We start from the raw sequence: 13344 nt of genomic DNA on the forward strand, positions 1-13344 counted from the left end.
TAAAAAAAAAAAAAAAACATATTTGAAGAAATAATGACTGAAAACTTCCCTAACCTGGTGAAGGAAATTGGCATACAAGTCCAGGAAGTGCAGAGAGTCCCAAACAAGATGAACCCAAACAGGCACACACCAAGACACATCATAGTTAAAATGGCAAAGGTTAAAGACAAAGAGAGAATCTTAAAAGCAGCAAGAGAGAGACAACTACTTACTTACAAGAGAGCTCCCACAGGACTATCAGCTGATTTCTCAACAGAAACTTTCCAGGCCAGAAGGGAGTGGCAAGAAATATTCAAAGTGATGAAAAATAAGGCCCTACAACCAAGAGGGCCTACCACCAAAACTGTTCTATCCAGCAACGCTGTCATTCAAAATTGAAGGTGAGACAAAGAGCTTCCCAGAAAAGAGAAAGCTAAAGGAATTCACTACCACCAAGACAGTATTACAGGAATGTTAAAAGGACTTCTTTAAGCAGAAGAAAGGAGAAAACAAACTAATGAAGACCAAAAATATAAGTAATAAATTCTAGGCAATATTCTAGGCAAAAAATGATAGGCAATAACTATGTACCTATCAATTATCACTTTAAATGTAAATGGAGTAAATGCTCCAATCAAAAGACATACAGTGGCTGAAAGGATAAGAAAACAAGATCTACGCATATGCTGTCTACAAGAGACCCACCTCAGATTGAAAAACACACATAGACTGAAAGTAAAGGGATGAAGAAAGATATTTCATGCAAATGGAAACCAGAAAAAAGCTGGGGCAGCAATTCTTATATCGGACAAAATAGACTTTAAAATGAAGACTATAATAAAAGACAAAGAAGGACACTATATAATAATAAAGGGATCAATCCAACAAGAGGACATAACCCTAGTAAACATCTATGCACCCAACATAGGAGCACCTAAATATATAAAACAAATATTGACAGACATAAAGGCAGAGATCAACAGTAACACAATCACAGTAGGGGACTTTAACACCCCACTGACACCAATGAACAGATCCTCCAGACAGAAAATCCACATGGAAACAGTGGCCTTAAATGACATATTAGACCAGATGGATTTAATTGACATTTTTAGAGAATTTCACCCCAAAGCAGCAGAATATACATTCTTTTCATGTGCATATGAAACATTTTCCAAGACAGACCACATGCTAGGCCACAAAACAAGTCTCAATAAATATCAGAGACTGAAATGATATCAAGTGCCTTCTCTGACCACAGTGCTAGGAAACTAGAAATCAATTACAAGAAAAAAAAAGTGAAAAACACACAATCACATGGAGACTGAATAACATGCTACTAAATAATGAATGGATCAACAATGAGATCAAAGAAGAAATCAAAAGATACCCCGAGACAAATGAAAATGAAAACACAATAACCCCAAATCTATGGGGCGCAGTGAGAGCAGTCCTAAGAGGGAAATTCATAGCAATGCAGGCCTACCTAAACACAAGAAAAATCCCAAATCAACAGTCTATCTTTACAGCTATGGGAACTAAAAAAAGAACACCAAAATAAGCCCAAAGTGAGTACAAGGAAGGAAATAATAAACATCAGAGCGGAAATAAACAAAATAGAGACCAAAAAAAATAAAGGGCCGGCCCAGTGGCTCAGGCGGTTGGAGCTCCGTGCTCCTGACTCTGAGGGCTGCTGGTTTGATTCCCACATGGGCCAGTGGGCTCTCATCCACAAGGTTGCCAGTTCAACTCCTCGAGTCCTGCAAGGGATGGTGGGTTCCGCCCCCTGCAACTAAGATTGAACACGGCATCTTGAGCTGAGCTGCCTCCCGGATGGCTCAGTTGGTTGGAGCGCAGGCTCTCAACCACAAGGTTGCCAGTTCAATTCCTGGAGTCCCGCAAGGGATGGTGGGCAGCGCCCCCTGCAACTAAAAATTGAACACGGCACCCTGAGCTGAGCTGCCGCTGAGCTCCCGGACGGCTCAGTTGGTTGGAATGCGTCCTCTCAACCACAAGGTTGCCGGTTCGACTCCCGCAGGGGATGGTGGGCTGTGCCCCCTGCAACTGGAGAATGGCGGCTGGACCTGGAGCTGGGCTGCGCCCTCCACGACTAAGACTGAAAGGACAACAACTTGAAGCTGAACGGCACCCTCCACAACTAGGATTGAAGGGACAACAACTTGACTTGGAAAAAAAGGCCTGGAAGTACACACTGTTCCCCAATGAGGTCCTGTTCCCCTTCCCCAATTAAAAAAAAAAAAAAAAAAAAAATCTTAAAAAGAAAAAAATACAAAAAATCAATGAAACCAAGAGCTGATTTGTTGAAAACATAAACAAAATTGACAAACCTTTAACTACAGTCATTAAGAAAAAAAGACTGAGGACCTAAATAAATAAAATTAGAAATAAAAGAGGAGAAGTGACCACAGATGCCACAGAAATACAAAAAATTTTAAGAAAATACTACGAGTAACTATATGCCAACAAATTAGACAATCTGGAAGAAATGGATAAATTCATAGAAACATACAATATTCCAGGCTGAATCCAGAAGAAACAGAAAATCTGAACAGACCGATTACCATCAATGAAACTGAATCAATAATCAACAAGTTTCCAACAAACAAAAGTCCTGGACCAGATGGATTCACAGGTGAATTTTACCAGACATTCAAAAAAGAATAACCACCTATTCTCCTCAAACTAAATCCAAACTAAATCTTCTCAAAGCAAGTCCAAAAAAATCCAGAAGTAGTTAAGGCTCCCAAGCTCATTATACAAGGCCACAATTACTCTGATCCCAAAACCAGATAAAGGCATTACAAGAAAAGAAAACTATAGGCTGATATCCCTAATGAACATAGATGTAAAAATCCCCAACAAAATATCAGTAAACCGAATTCAGCAATATATTAAAAAGATACACCACAATCAAGTGGGATTCATTCCTGGTATGCAGGGTTGGTTCAATATCTGCAAATCGAATGACATGATTCATCACATAAACAAAATGAAAAATAGAAATTATATGGTTATATCAATAGATGCAGAAAAAGCATTTGACAAAACCCAGCATCCATTTATGATAAAAACTCTCAGCAAAGTAGGAATAGAGGGATCATACCTCAACATAATAAAGGCCACATATGACCAACCCGCAGGTAACATCATAATGGGGGAAAGCTAAAAGCATTCCCCTTAAAATCAGGAACAAGACAAAGGATGCCCACTTTCACCACTTAGATTCAATATAGTACTAGAAGTTCTAGCCGCAATAATCAGACAAGAAAAAGAAATAACAGGCATCCAAATTGAAAAGGAGGAACTAAAATTGTCATTATTTGCGGATGACATGATACTATGTATAGAAAATCCCAAAGATACCACCAAAAAACTATTATAACTGAAAAATGAATTTAATAAAGTAGCAGGATACAAAATCAACATTCAGAAATCTGTTGCATTTTATACACCAATAATAAAGTATCAGAAAGTGAAATTAAGAAAACAATCCCATTTACAATTGCATCAAAAAAAAAAATACTTAGGAATAAAGTTAAGAAAGTAAAAGACCTGTACTCAGACAATTACAAGACATTGAAAAGGTAAATTAAAGAAGATACAAATAAATGAAAACATGTATCATGTTCATGGATAGGAAGAATTAATATAGTCAAAATGTCTGCACTACCCAAAGCAATATACAGATTCAACACAATCCCTATCAAACTACCAATGACATTTTTCACAGAATTAGAACAAATAATCCTAAAATTTGTATGGAACCATACAAGACTCCAAATACCCATGGCAATCCTGAAATATAAGAACAAAGTGGGAGGTACCACGCTACCTGATACCAAATTATACTACAGGCTATAGGAGTAATCAAAACAGCATGGTACTGTCATAAAATCAGACCCATAGCTCAATGGAAAAGAATATAGACCCCAGAAATAAACCAATGCCTATATGGTCATTTAATCTGTGACAAAGGAAACAAAAATTTACATTGGGGTAGAGACAGTCTATTTAATAAATGGTGCTGGGAAAACTGGACAGATACATGTAAAAAAATGAAAGTGGACCACCTTCTTATGCAATATACAAGAATATAATCAAATGGATTAAAGACTTAAATGTAAGACCCAAAACCATAAAACTCCTAGAAGAAACTACAGGGAGTAAACTCACAGACATTACCCTTAGTAATTTTCTTACTGATATAGCCCCTCGGGCAAAGGAAGCAAAAGAAAAAAAAATAAACAAATGGTACTACATCAAACTAAAAAGCTTTTTCACAGCAAAGGGAAATCATCAATCAAACAAAAGGACATCCTACTGAATGGGAGAAGGTATTTGCCAATGATACATCTGATAAGGGGTTACTATCCATAATTTATTAAAAAAAAAAGGGGGGGTGGGGGGTGGGAGATGAGGGTAAGAGGGATCGAATATATGGTGATGGAAGAACTGACTCTGGGTGATGAACACACAATGGGATTTATAGATGATGTAATACAGAATTGTACACCTGAAATCTATGTAATTTTACTAACAATTGTCACCCCAATAAATTTAATAAAATAAAATTTAAAAAAAAAACACTCATACAACTCAACGCCAAAAAATAAATAAGCAAATAAATAAATAATTAAAAAACTGGCAGAGGACATGAAGAGACATTTCTCTAAAGAGGACATACAGATAGCCAATAAACATGAAAAGATGCTCAACGTCACTAATCAACAGAGAAATGAAAATAAAAACCACAATGAGATACCAACTCACTCCTGTCAATATGTCCATCATCAATAAATCAACAAACAACAAGTGTTGATGAGGATGTGGAAAAAAACAAACCCTCGTGCACTGTTGGTGGGATTGCAGATTGGTGCAGCCACTATCGAAATCAGTATGGAGGTTCCTCAAAAAATTAAGAATAGAATCACCTTATGACCCAGCAATTCTACTCCTGGGTATTTATCCAAAGAAATCCAAAACACTAATTTGAAAAAATATATGCACCCCTATGTTTATTGCAGTGCTATTCACAATAGCCAGGATATGGAAACAACCAAAATGCCCATCAGTAAACAATTGGGTAAAAAAAATGTACATTTATACAATGGACTATTACTCTGCCGTAAGAAAACACTGAAATCTTATCATTTGCAACAACATGGATGGACCTAGAGAATATTATGCTAAGTGAAATAAGTCAGACGTAGAAAGACAAATACCATATGATCTCACTTACATATGGAATTTAAAGAACAGAATAAATGAGCAAACCAAAGAGAAACAGACTCAGAGATACAGAGGAAAAACTGATGGCTGCTAGATGAGAGGGGGTTTGGAGGATGGGGAAAAAGGGAGGGGATTAGAAAGTACAAATTGGTAGTCACAAAATAGTCATGGGGATGTGAAATACAGCATGGGGAATATAGTCAGTAATGTTGTGAAGATCATGTAGGGCGCCAGATGGGCACTGGACTTCTCAGGGGGATCACTTCACAGGTTGCACCAATGCTGACCACTGCACTGTACACCTGAAGCTGATGTAGAATAATATCCAACGTCAACTACAATTAAATATACAAAGAAGGTGCCAAAAAAATATGTACATATTTTAAGAAAGGAAAAAACAATTAAAATTGTAATAGTCAATATATAGCTCTAACAAAAGATTAATACAAGTCACGTGTGACTTCTGCAATTACAAGAGGTGCTCAGAGTGGTTACCATCAGCGTCCAGACACTTCTGATTACGGCGAACTACTGTTGAGCAACATTGACCAAAGTGTCCACTTGTACACTTTTTTTTTTTGGCACCCCCTGCAAATATGGTCACAGGATATAAAGTGTAGCATAGGGAATACAGTCAATGACATAGTAGTAAATTGAAATGAGTATTTCAAGTTATGATGTCAGAAGGGTAGTAGACTAGGTGGGGGGTTTATCACTTCGTGAGGGGTGTAAATGTCTAATATTATGTTATTTTATATACCTGAAACTAACAACAACAACAAAATTATTGGCCATAAAACATACCATTGCTACTCATAATTTTTTGATAATTTGGGTTCAATCAATCACCCCCCTAGAGTACCCAATAGCTTCCCTTTAGAAAATGAATATCAGAGTCACATTTTTAAATTAATCGACATATTTTAAATATTATTCTAATGCCCAAATATACCAGATACAGTCATGCTGACCTTCAATGTCCTCACTTCTTCACGCACCCTTTCCAGTATTACTAACATTATCAACTAATCATTTTTTACGTGAGACGCCAAAAGGGAACACTGATGATAGTCAAGGTAATTCATAATTCTTCCTGCATGTAAATGAAGTCCTGGAATGGCATTAGGGTATGAGACTATGGTCCAGCTTAGAATGTTCTTATAAGAAATGCAAGGGATTGGATCTTCATCAGATTCTAGTTTTTATTTACTAATTTTACATTTATATTTTAGTATGTGTGTAGATGTTAAATAGTTTAGTAACCTGAGTCTTAATGAGTACCAGCTGGGCCTGTCAAATTTACATTGCATAAAAATATAACATTTAGTGATCCAAATCATGACCTAGATAATTTTCTTTCTTTCCCAAGTTTTTCCAAAATGAAAGTATGGTTGTAAGGATGAATAGGCTTCAGTGCTTTCTCAGGAAACATGTATATATTTTCTAAATGAGTATTTCAAGTTATAAAAAATAAATGCTATCTCCAATTTCCAAACATCACTTGAAAATCAATTGTTTGGAATTTGGGATCAGAAGTCAACCTTCAAAGGGCAATTCATCTTGCAACTACATATAGAACTTCATGCATCTGAAATGAAAATGGTATGAAAGTGAAAAATATCAAACTGACACCAAGAACAGTAAACTCTTTGAAACTGAAGTCTCTGAGGACATGCGGTGGCCCCCTGTTCCCAAACCCCCTTCTCTGTCAACACAGAACTGAAAGTGACTCACTGTAGTCCCGCTCCCTCCACGAGGCCACTCTGGCTCCAGGACTCCAAGCCTGGACTGTGCTGAGACTCGCTGTCAGACAAACGAGAAGGAAGCAGAAACTTCTAACTCTCTTCTTCTACTTGTTAGAACTGTGAGACTTAAACATCCCAGGACATAAGCAGTGCCTACATTCAGTTTGCTGAATAAATGAGAAGACAAGGCACCTTGATAGACTTAAAACTATGTAACATAATCCCTGCTGGCAAGAAGCTTTTAAGTGAGTCTGGGGGAGATTAGAAGACCATAAAAGTAGCTCAGGTGTCAGGCATCGCATGATAACCAAGTGCCATGACAAGTGTATTACCGGTTCCCTAATGTATTCAGGCGTTCATTCAAAAATGTTTACAGGACTGCCCAGTATGCATCAGCTGTGTTGCTACAAGCCCTCCAGTTACTCATACATGTGCAGTCCTGTCCTGGGATTCCATGGAGAACTAGAAGCTGGACCTCCGGTGGTCCTTTAGCTCCCCTGCAGTTCCAACACCTGCCCCGTGGACACAGCTCTGCCTAATCCTGGCTCACTGCACAGGGTATAAAGGGTGGCTCCGCGCGAGACGCCTCGCAAGCACAACTGCTCTGGGTCACAGAGTATGGATGCACTACAAACACTGCCCACCTGAACCAGCCCAGGAGCCTCTATTTCTTAAGCGTTTTGCCTATGAGCACCAAGGAAAGAGCAGGTGATCAATAAAATGCTAGAAAAAACCAAGCTTAGTTGACAGCAAAAAGTCAGCATTACAAAACACCAAGGCGTAAAAGAGCTAGCCATTTTAAAAATGAATGTAATTTGTAATTCAAATAATCATCCCTTTATTCATTTGTTTAAAAACTTTTGCGTTTTCATATATGATCTTTTTCTAAGCACAATATACCATTGCACAATTTGCCCACAATGTAGGTCATTTCTACAAGAGGCTGGTCCACCAGTGGTTAAAAGTGGAAAGAAAATAAATCTTTACTGAGTATTTATAATATATAAAGGACTGTACGAATTATTTTTTCCACCAGTTTTCCTTACTTCATTTCCCATTGCTAAACTGACACAAAGTGAAATAACCTGGGTAGACCCGTCTCATCGTCAACAAACTATTCTCCAAGACCTTCTATCTGTCACAGTTTCTGTTCCTGGATCCACACATGGAAATAGAAACACTCCCTGAAAATTATCTCCATAAAACTTTCTTCCTCAAGAGATTTTCACTGAAAGGATTTGTAAGGAGAATAAGGGTAATTGAGGAGGACACAAAATTTAAAAGTAAGGAGGGAGGGTGGGAAGGAAAAGAAACAAAACGCTTCAACAGACCACGTCCCAATTCATAACTACATAAATGAAATAATGATATTTAACTGGATGTCTGATTTCAAGAAGACTCGGCAGTGCTTTCCTCAACCATTCCCACAAGGTCAGTGCTAAGCGTCATTGCAGAGTCTGAAGGGCCGTGCTACCGAACCTCATGGAACATGATGCGGACAGAAGGAGACAGTCTTGTCACACATGCCCTTGGAAGAGGAGGTAGAGGGGCTTGCTTACCAGACTGCAGAAGCAGCATGAGAGGTTCCTCTTTACACACGTCTACCTCCCACTTCCCGCACCCTTGTTTATTACTGAGGGCCTCTGCGACATGGGTCCTTCTGCACCCACCTGTGCCTACCGCCGGATGCGAAGCCCCAAGTGCAGGTCTCATTCACCTCTTTTCATTCTGTCTCACCAACAGCCTGCAGCCCTTAGCAGGGCCACTGCCAAAATCATCTCCTCATAAGGACAAGCTTTTCTTCCAGAATAGCTGAGTATCATCTTAGTTACACATTCTTAATATTATATAACACTATTAATATTGAGGTAGCAATATCAATATTGTTTATTTTAATATTCATTTTAAATTTTAACATTTATATTATTTTACATTTATATCTTTATATATTTACCTATTATATTTGTATACTACTACTATTAAAATAGTAATTAATATTTCAGAATATTCTTAATAATTATATAACCCTTGAGTATATGTATTAAACAGTTTAAAGTATTGTTTGATTACCTAATATAGAAAACAGATGTGGTTAATATGGAATGACACATTCAAATATTTATAAAAGAGTAAGTGTTAGCTATCACTGTATCACTAGGACATTGTGCAACATCTTTCATTTTCTAAGACCTGCATTCAATTTCATATCTCACATATATCATACATTCTTCCACTATATTGTAATCCACCATCATATAGCAAGTTGAAATCTGCGTCTTTATATGATGTGCCTTAAGCACAACTTAAACTTTTGAAAGTATCAAACATCTCAAACTGTTTTCAAATGTTTAAGGATATTCATACCGAAATATGCCATGCCAAGCTTTGTTCTTAATATCAGGTACTATGATTTTTGAGAACAACACGCCTGTTTCTCTAATTTACTTCCACCTCACTCTCCATCGCCCCTTGCCCTCCTCCCAGTACACACAGACACACACACACACACACACATACTCAGATGCATGTGCTCTCAAAGCTATTCTGTGTTTCAATGCCAAAAGCTCTCTTTTTGGTTTACTTCTTTTTTATTATAAATAATTAGGTAAGAAAATTATAAAAACTTTCAAAACTACAGTGAGGAAAATCAGCTCCAAGCAATATACAAATAGCACGCTTCTAACAGTAGAGCATTTTAATAATCACTTTTAACTTTAAATATAGCACTCAGTATTTTGCTACACTAGATATAGGTCCAGAAAAATAGTATATATTTTTGCTGTTTTTAATATAAAAGTTCTTCATATGGTTAAAATCATATATAAAATTAATTTCCACCATAAAACAATATTCATAGAAATGAAGGTTTGGCCAAAGATAAATTCATTTAAAACTAAAATTATACTACAATATTCAAACCCTCTATATTAATATACATTTAATTTGGTGGAAAATTTATTTGATTTTATATTCCTTTTGAGCCCACATTTCTGTCTTCAAAAAAAAGAACTAACTGCTTCTTAAGTGTATGAGTGTGAATGAAAAATCTAATGCAAAGGTAACAGTTTTTTTCCTAACTGTGCACATATAAAAACTGTTTAAAGACTTCATTTTGAAAAATTTACTAACATTTAATAATATAAAGAATATTTTATCATCAATAACAATTAAAATCAAGTCTAATACTGCATTTTTTCAATGTGCTCGTGTCTAAATACATTTTCAAGACTTGTTTGCCAAGACTTGTTTTAGTCAAGGATGTTTCTCTTGTATTTATTTCCCCTTATTCTAACCTACTTTATCTTTTTAGACAGGATATAACTATTACAAAATTAAAATGCTAATATTTCTCCACTTTATATTTTACTTTCTAACATGCATTAAACGCCTGTTTTTGTCACTATAAATTAGAAAATAATCCACTCTCAACTGAATGACATCTTACCTTCTGGTTTGTTGTTCTTCCTCTTCAGCCATTTTTCTACAGTCTCTGCACTAACACTTTCAGACACAAATTCATCTAATACCTGGGGGTGAAGAGAAAGATATGCCTTCACTTTTTCATCTGTCAAACCTGTAAAAGAATTGAAAAGAATAAAATTAACCCATGTGACATCTTCATATACATAGAAGATACAGAAAAATGACATACTATGCTGAGATGGATTTAAAATATAAATATAAAAAGAATACAAAGATGTAAATACATAAAATGGAATATTATCCACAAAAAGGAATGAAGTTCTGATACATATTAAAACATGAAGGAATCCTGAAAACAAGTAAACTAGGCCCGACACAAAGGACAAATATTACATGATTTCTCTTATATGAAGTATTTAGACTAGTCCAATCCATAGACAAAATAGACTAGGGGTTTCCAGGGGCGTGGAAAGGGGGGAGTGCAGGTGAAGGGTCAGAGTGGGGAACTATTGCTCAGTGGGGACAGAGTTTCTATTTCGGGTAAAGGCATATATTATTGGAAGTAGATAAAGTAATGATTGCATACATGTGAGTATAATTAATGCCACTGACTTGTACACCTGAAATGGCTAAAATGGCAACGTTTGTGTTATATACATTCTACCACTATAAAAAAAAAAAACAGTAAAAGAAAAAAATGAAAGTTGGAACTTTAGTGAGTGACTTTAAACTACAGACATTACACCATGAAACAGCTGTTTTCCAACAGTAAATTTCAATGTTATACTTGAAGAGATGCTATGTTTCAGTGTTGTGCAGATAGGTCTTATAAAGTACTACTTTTTGTGTGTAAATAGTTATCATAGATTTAACATCCAAGATAAATGAAATTCTAGTAATAGCACCAAACAGGAAAAGCTAGTACTGGTACATTTCAGGTGTTAAAAAAAAAAAAAAAGGTTTAATGAGTCAATTCTTATCTTTAATTGTTTACAACACAAATTCTACTTTTCCTAAGAAGCACTAAATCCAGTGATTAACTACTGCTCATTTAAGAAAAATCTTCAAATGTGTTCACTGATATTCTATGCATGTAGTCAGTTTCACCAAAGTAATTTTCATAGTCTAGTAACTGCACTTTAACATACATAGGATTTTCAAAGCACTTTTACCTGTTTTCATATTGAATATATAAAACTACGTTTTCCTGGGTGGTTCATGGTGGTCAAGTAAAGGGAAGCTCCTCCGAGAGCAGGTCCTGCTCCCCAAACACAAAAGGCACAGGGTGCTGAAGTGAGCTGACGGCTGACCTGACCTTCAAGAAGACAGACAATGCACATCCCGTGCTCTTTGAGTACTCGTACGGCCTCCACACTGGCAGGCACTGGATTCCTTCTTTAAATTTCCTCTCATCACTTATGTGACACAACACAATACAGTTCTTACCCCGGCTTCCTCTCTGCTCTTGACTTCGGCTTTCTCTTCAGTAATCCAAGATGGTGACAGCAAATCTGAATCAAGAGGCTTAATGTACTTTTGATCTCTAGTCCTTGGAAATTCTTCCCTCACCTCAGGGTTCATCTTGACTCAAAACTACATGAGTCATCTCCTTCCTACTTCTTTCCAAAGTGATTTTAACTCTCAACTTTCCTTTTTCTCTCACTATTTTTTCAGAAACCCAGGCTGAAAATATAAAGTCATAATTGACTCATCCCTCCTCGTCATCTCATTTCATCTTAGTTCTTTATTATCCAAGTCCTATTTGCCAAATTACAAAATTACATATCTGACAAAGGACTTGTATCGAAAATATACAAAGAATGCTTAAAACTCAAGAGGAAAAACAACGCAATTAAAAATGAGTCAAAGATCTAAACAGACACTCTACCAAAAAAGGTGGTAAATCAGTGAAGGAAAAGATGCTCAACTTTTATTAACGAACCAAAGTGAAAAGAAGAAATGAGATTCACTACCCACCTCTAAGAATGGCTATAATCACAGAAATGACAATGTCAATTGTTGGGGAGGATGCAGAGCCACAAAAGTCCTCCTTCGCTGCTAGGAAGAATGCAAACGCTCATCACTTCGGAAGACTTTCTGGCAATTTCCTATAAGCTAAATGTGTCTTCTCACAGGATCCAGCAGTCACAGGACTAGGCATTTACCCAACCGACGGAGACAGGTGCACACAAAAACCTGCACGTGAATGTTTACAGCAATTCTACTCGTAATCTCCCCAAACGGCAGGGACTCAAGATGCTGGCAATAGGCAAGCAGACACACAGCACGTGCAATGTCCACAACGGAAGAGAATTCTGCAATAGGAAGAAACGAGCTAACAAGCCATGAAAAGACACGGGTTACTCTTAAATGCATATGGCTCAAGGCAAAAAGCTAGTCTGAAAAGGCTGCTTATTATGTAGCCCTAATTATACAACATTCTGGAAAAGTCAAAACTACAGAAAGAGATGGTAAAAAGATCAGTGGTTGCCAGGTGTTTGAGGGGAAGAGAGAAAGACTGAACGGGTGAAGTACGGGGCATTGTTTAGGGTGATGGAACTATTCTGTATGGTACTGTCATGGCGAATACATGACTTTTTACATTTGTCAAAACGCACAGAACTTGACAGCCGAAACTAAACTTCAATGTATATAAACTTAAAAGTTTTTAGATGGTCAGCGTATCCCAGGATGGAGGCAGAATGTGACACAATAATCCAAATGTATGAAACGGCCTCACTGCAGGAGGAGGTGGAGGCTAAGGTGCCGACCTCCGTGGCTTTGTACGTGGCTGGAGTCTGTAGGGCCCACGGAAGAGAAACAGCATGTGACCACTGGGATTTCAGTGGATAAAGCTGCTATCCCATGGGGGTAAAGAGGAATAATTACGACACTATTCACGTACACTGGCATTGGACAATTAAGTGGACGGTGGGGATGAGATCTC

At 37.1% G+C, this 13344-nt stretch overlaps 1 protein-coding gene across 7 annotated transcripts in view; it reads right to left on the reverse strand.

Annotated features, from left to right (window-relative positions):
• Positions 1–13344, reverse strand: part of PDE10A (phosphodiesterase 10A) — a 475662-nt gene that overhangs the window by 140587 nt on the left and 321731 nt on the right. For all 7 annotated transcript variants that reach the window (XM_074333807.1, XM_074333806.1, XM_074333805.1 and 4 more), the window contains one exon: positions 10420–10548. In XM_074333807.1, coding sequence (XP_074189908.1) covers positions 10420–10548 — 129 coding nt within the window. The remainder of the gene's footprint in view (positions 1–10419; positions 10549–13344) is intronic.

Source organism: Rhinolophus sinicus, linkage group LG05, assembly GCF_036562045.2.
Source record: "Rhinolophus sinicus isolate RSC01 linkage group LG05, ASM3656204v1, whole genome shotgun sequence".
NCBI lineage: Eukaryota > Metazoa > Chordata > Mammalia > Chiroptera > Rhinolophidae > Rhinolophus > Rhinolophus sinicus.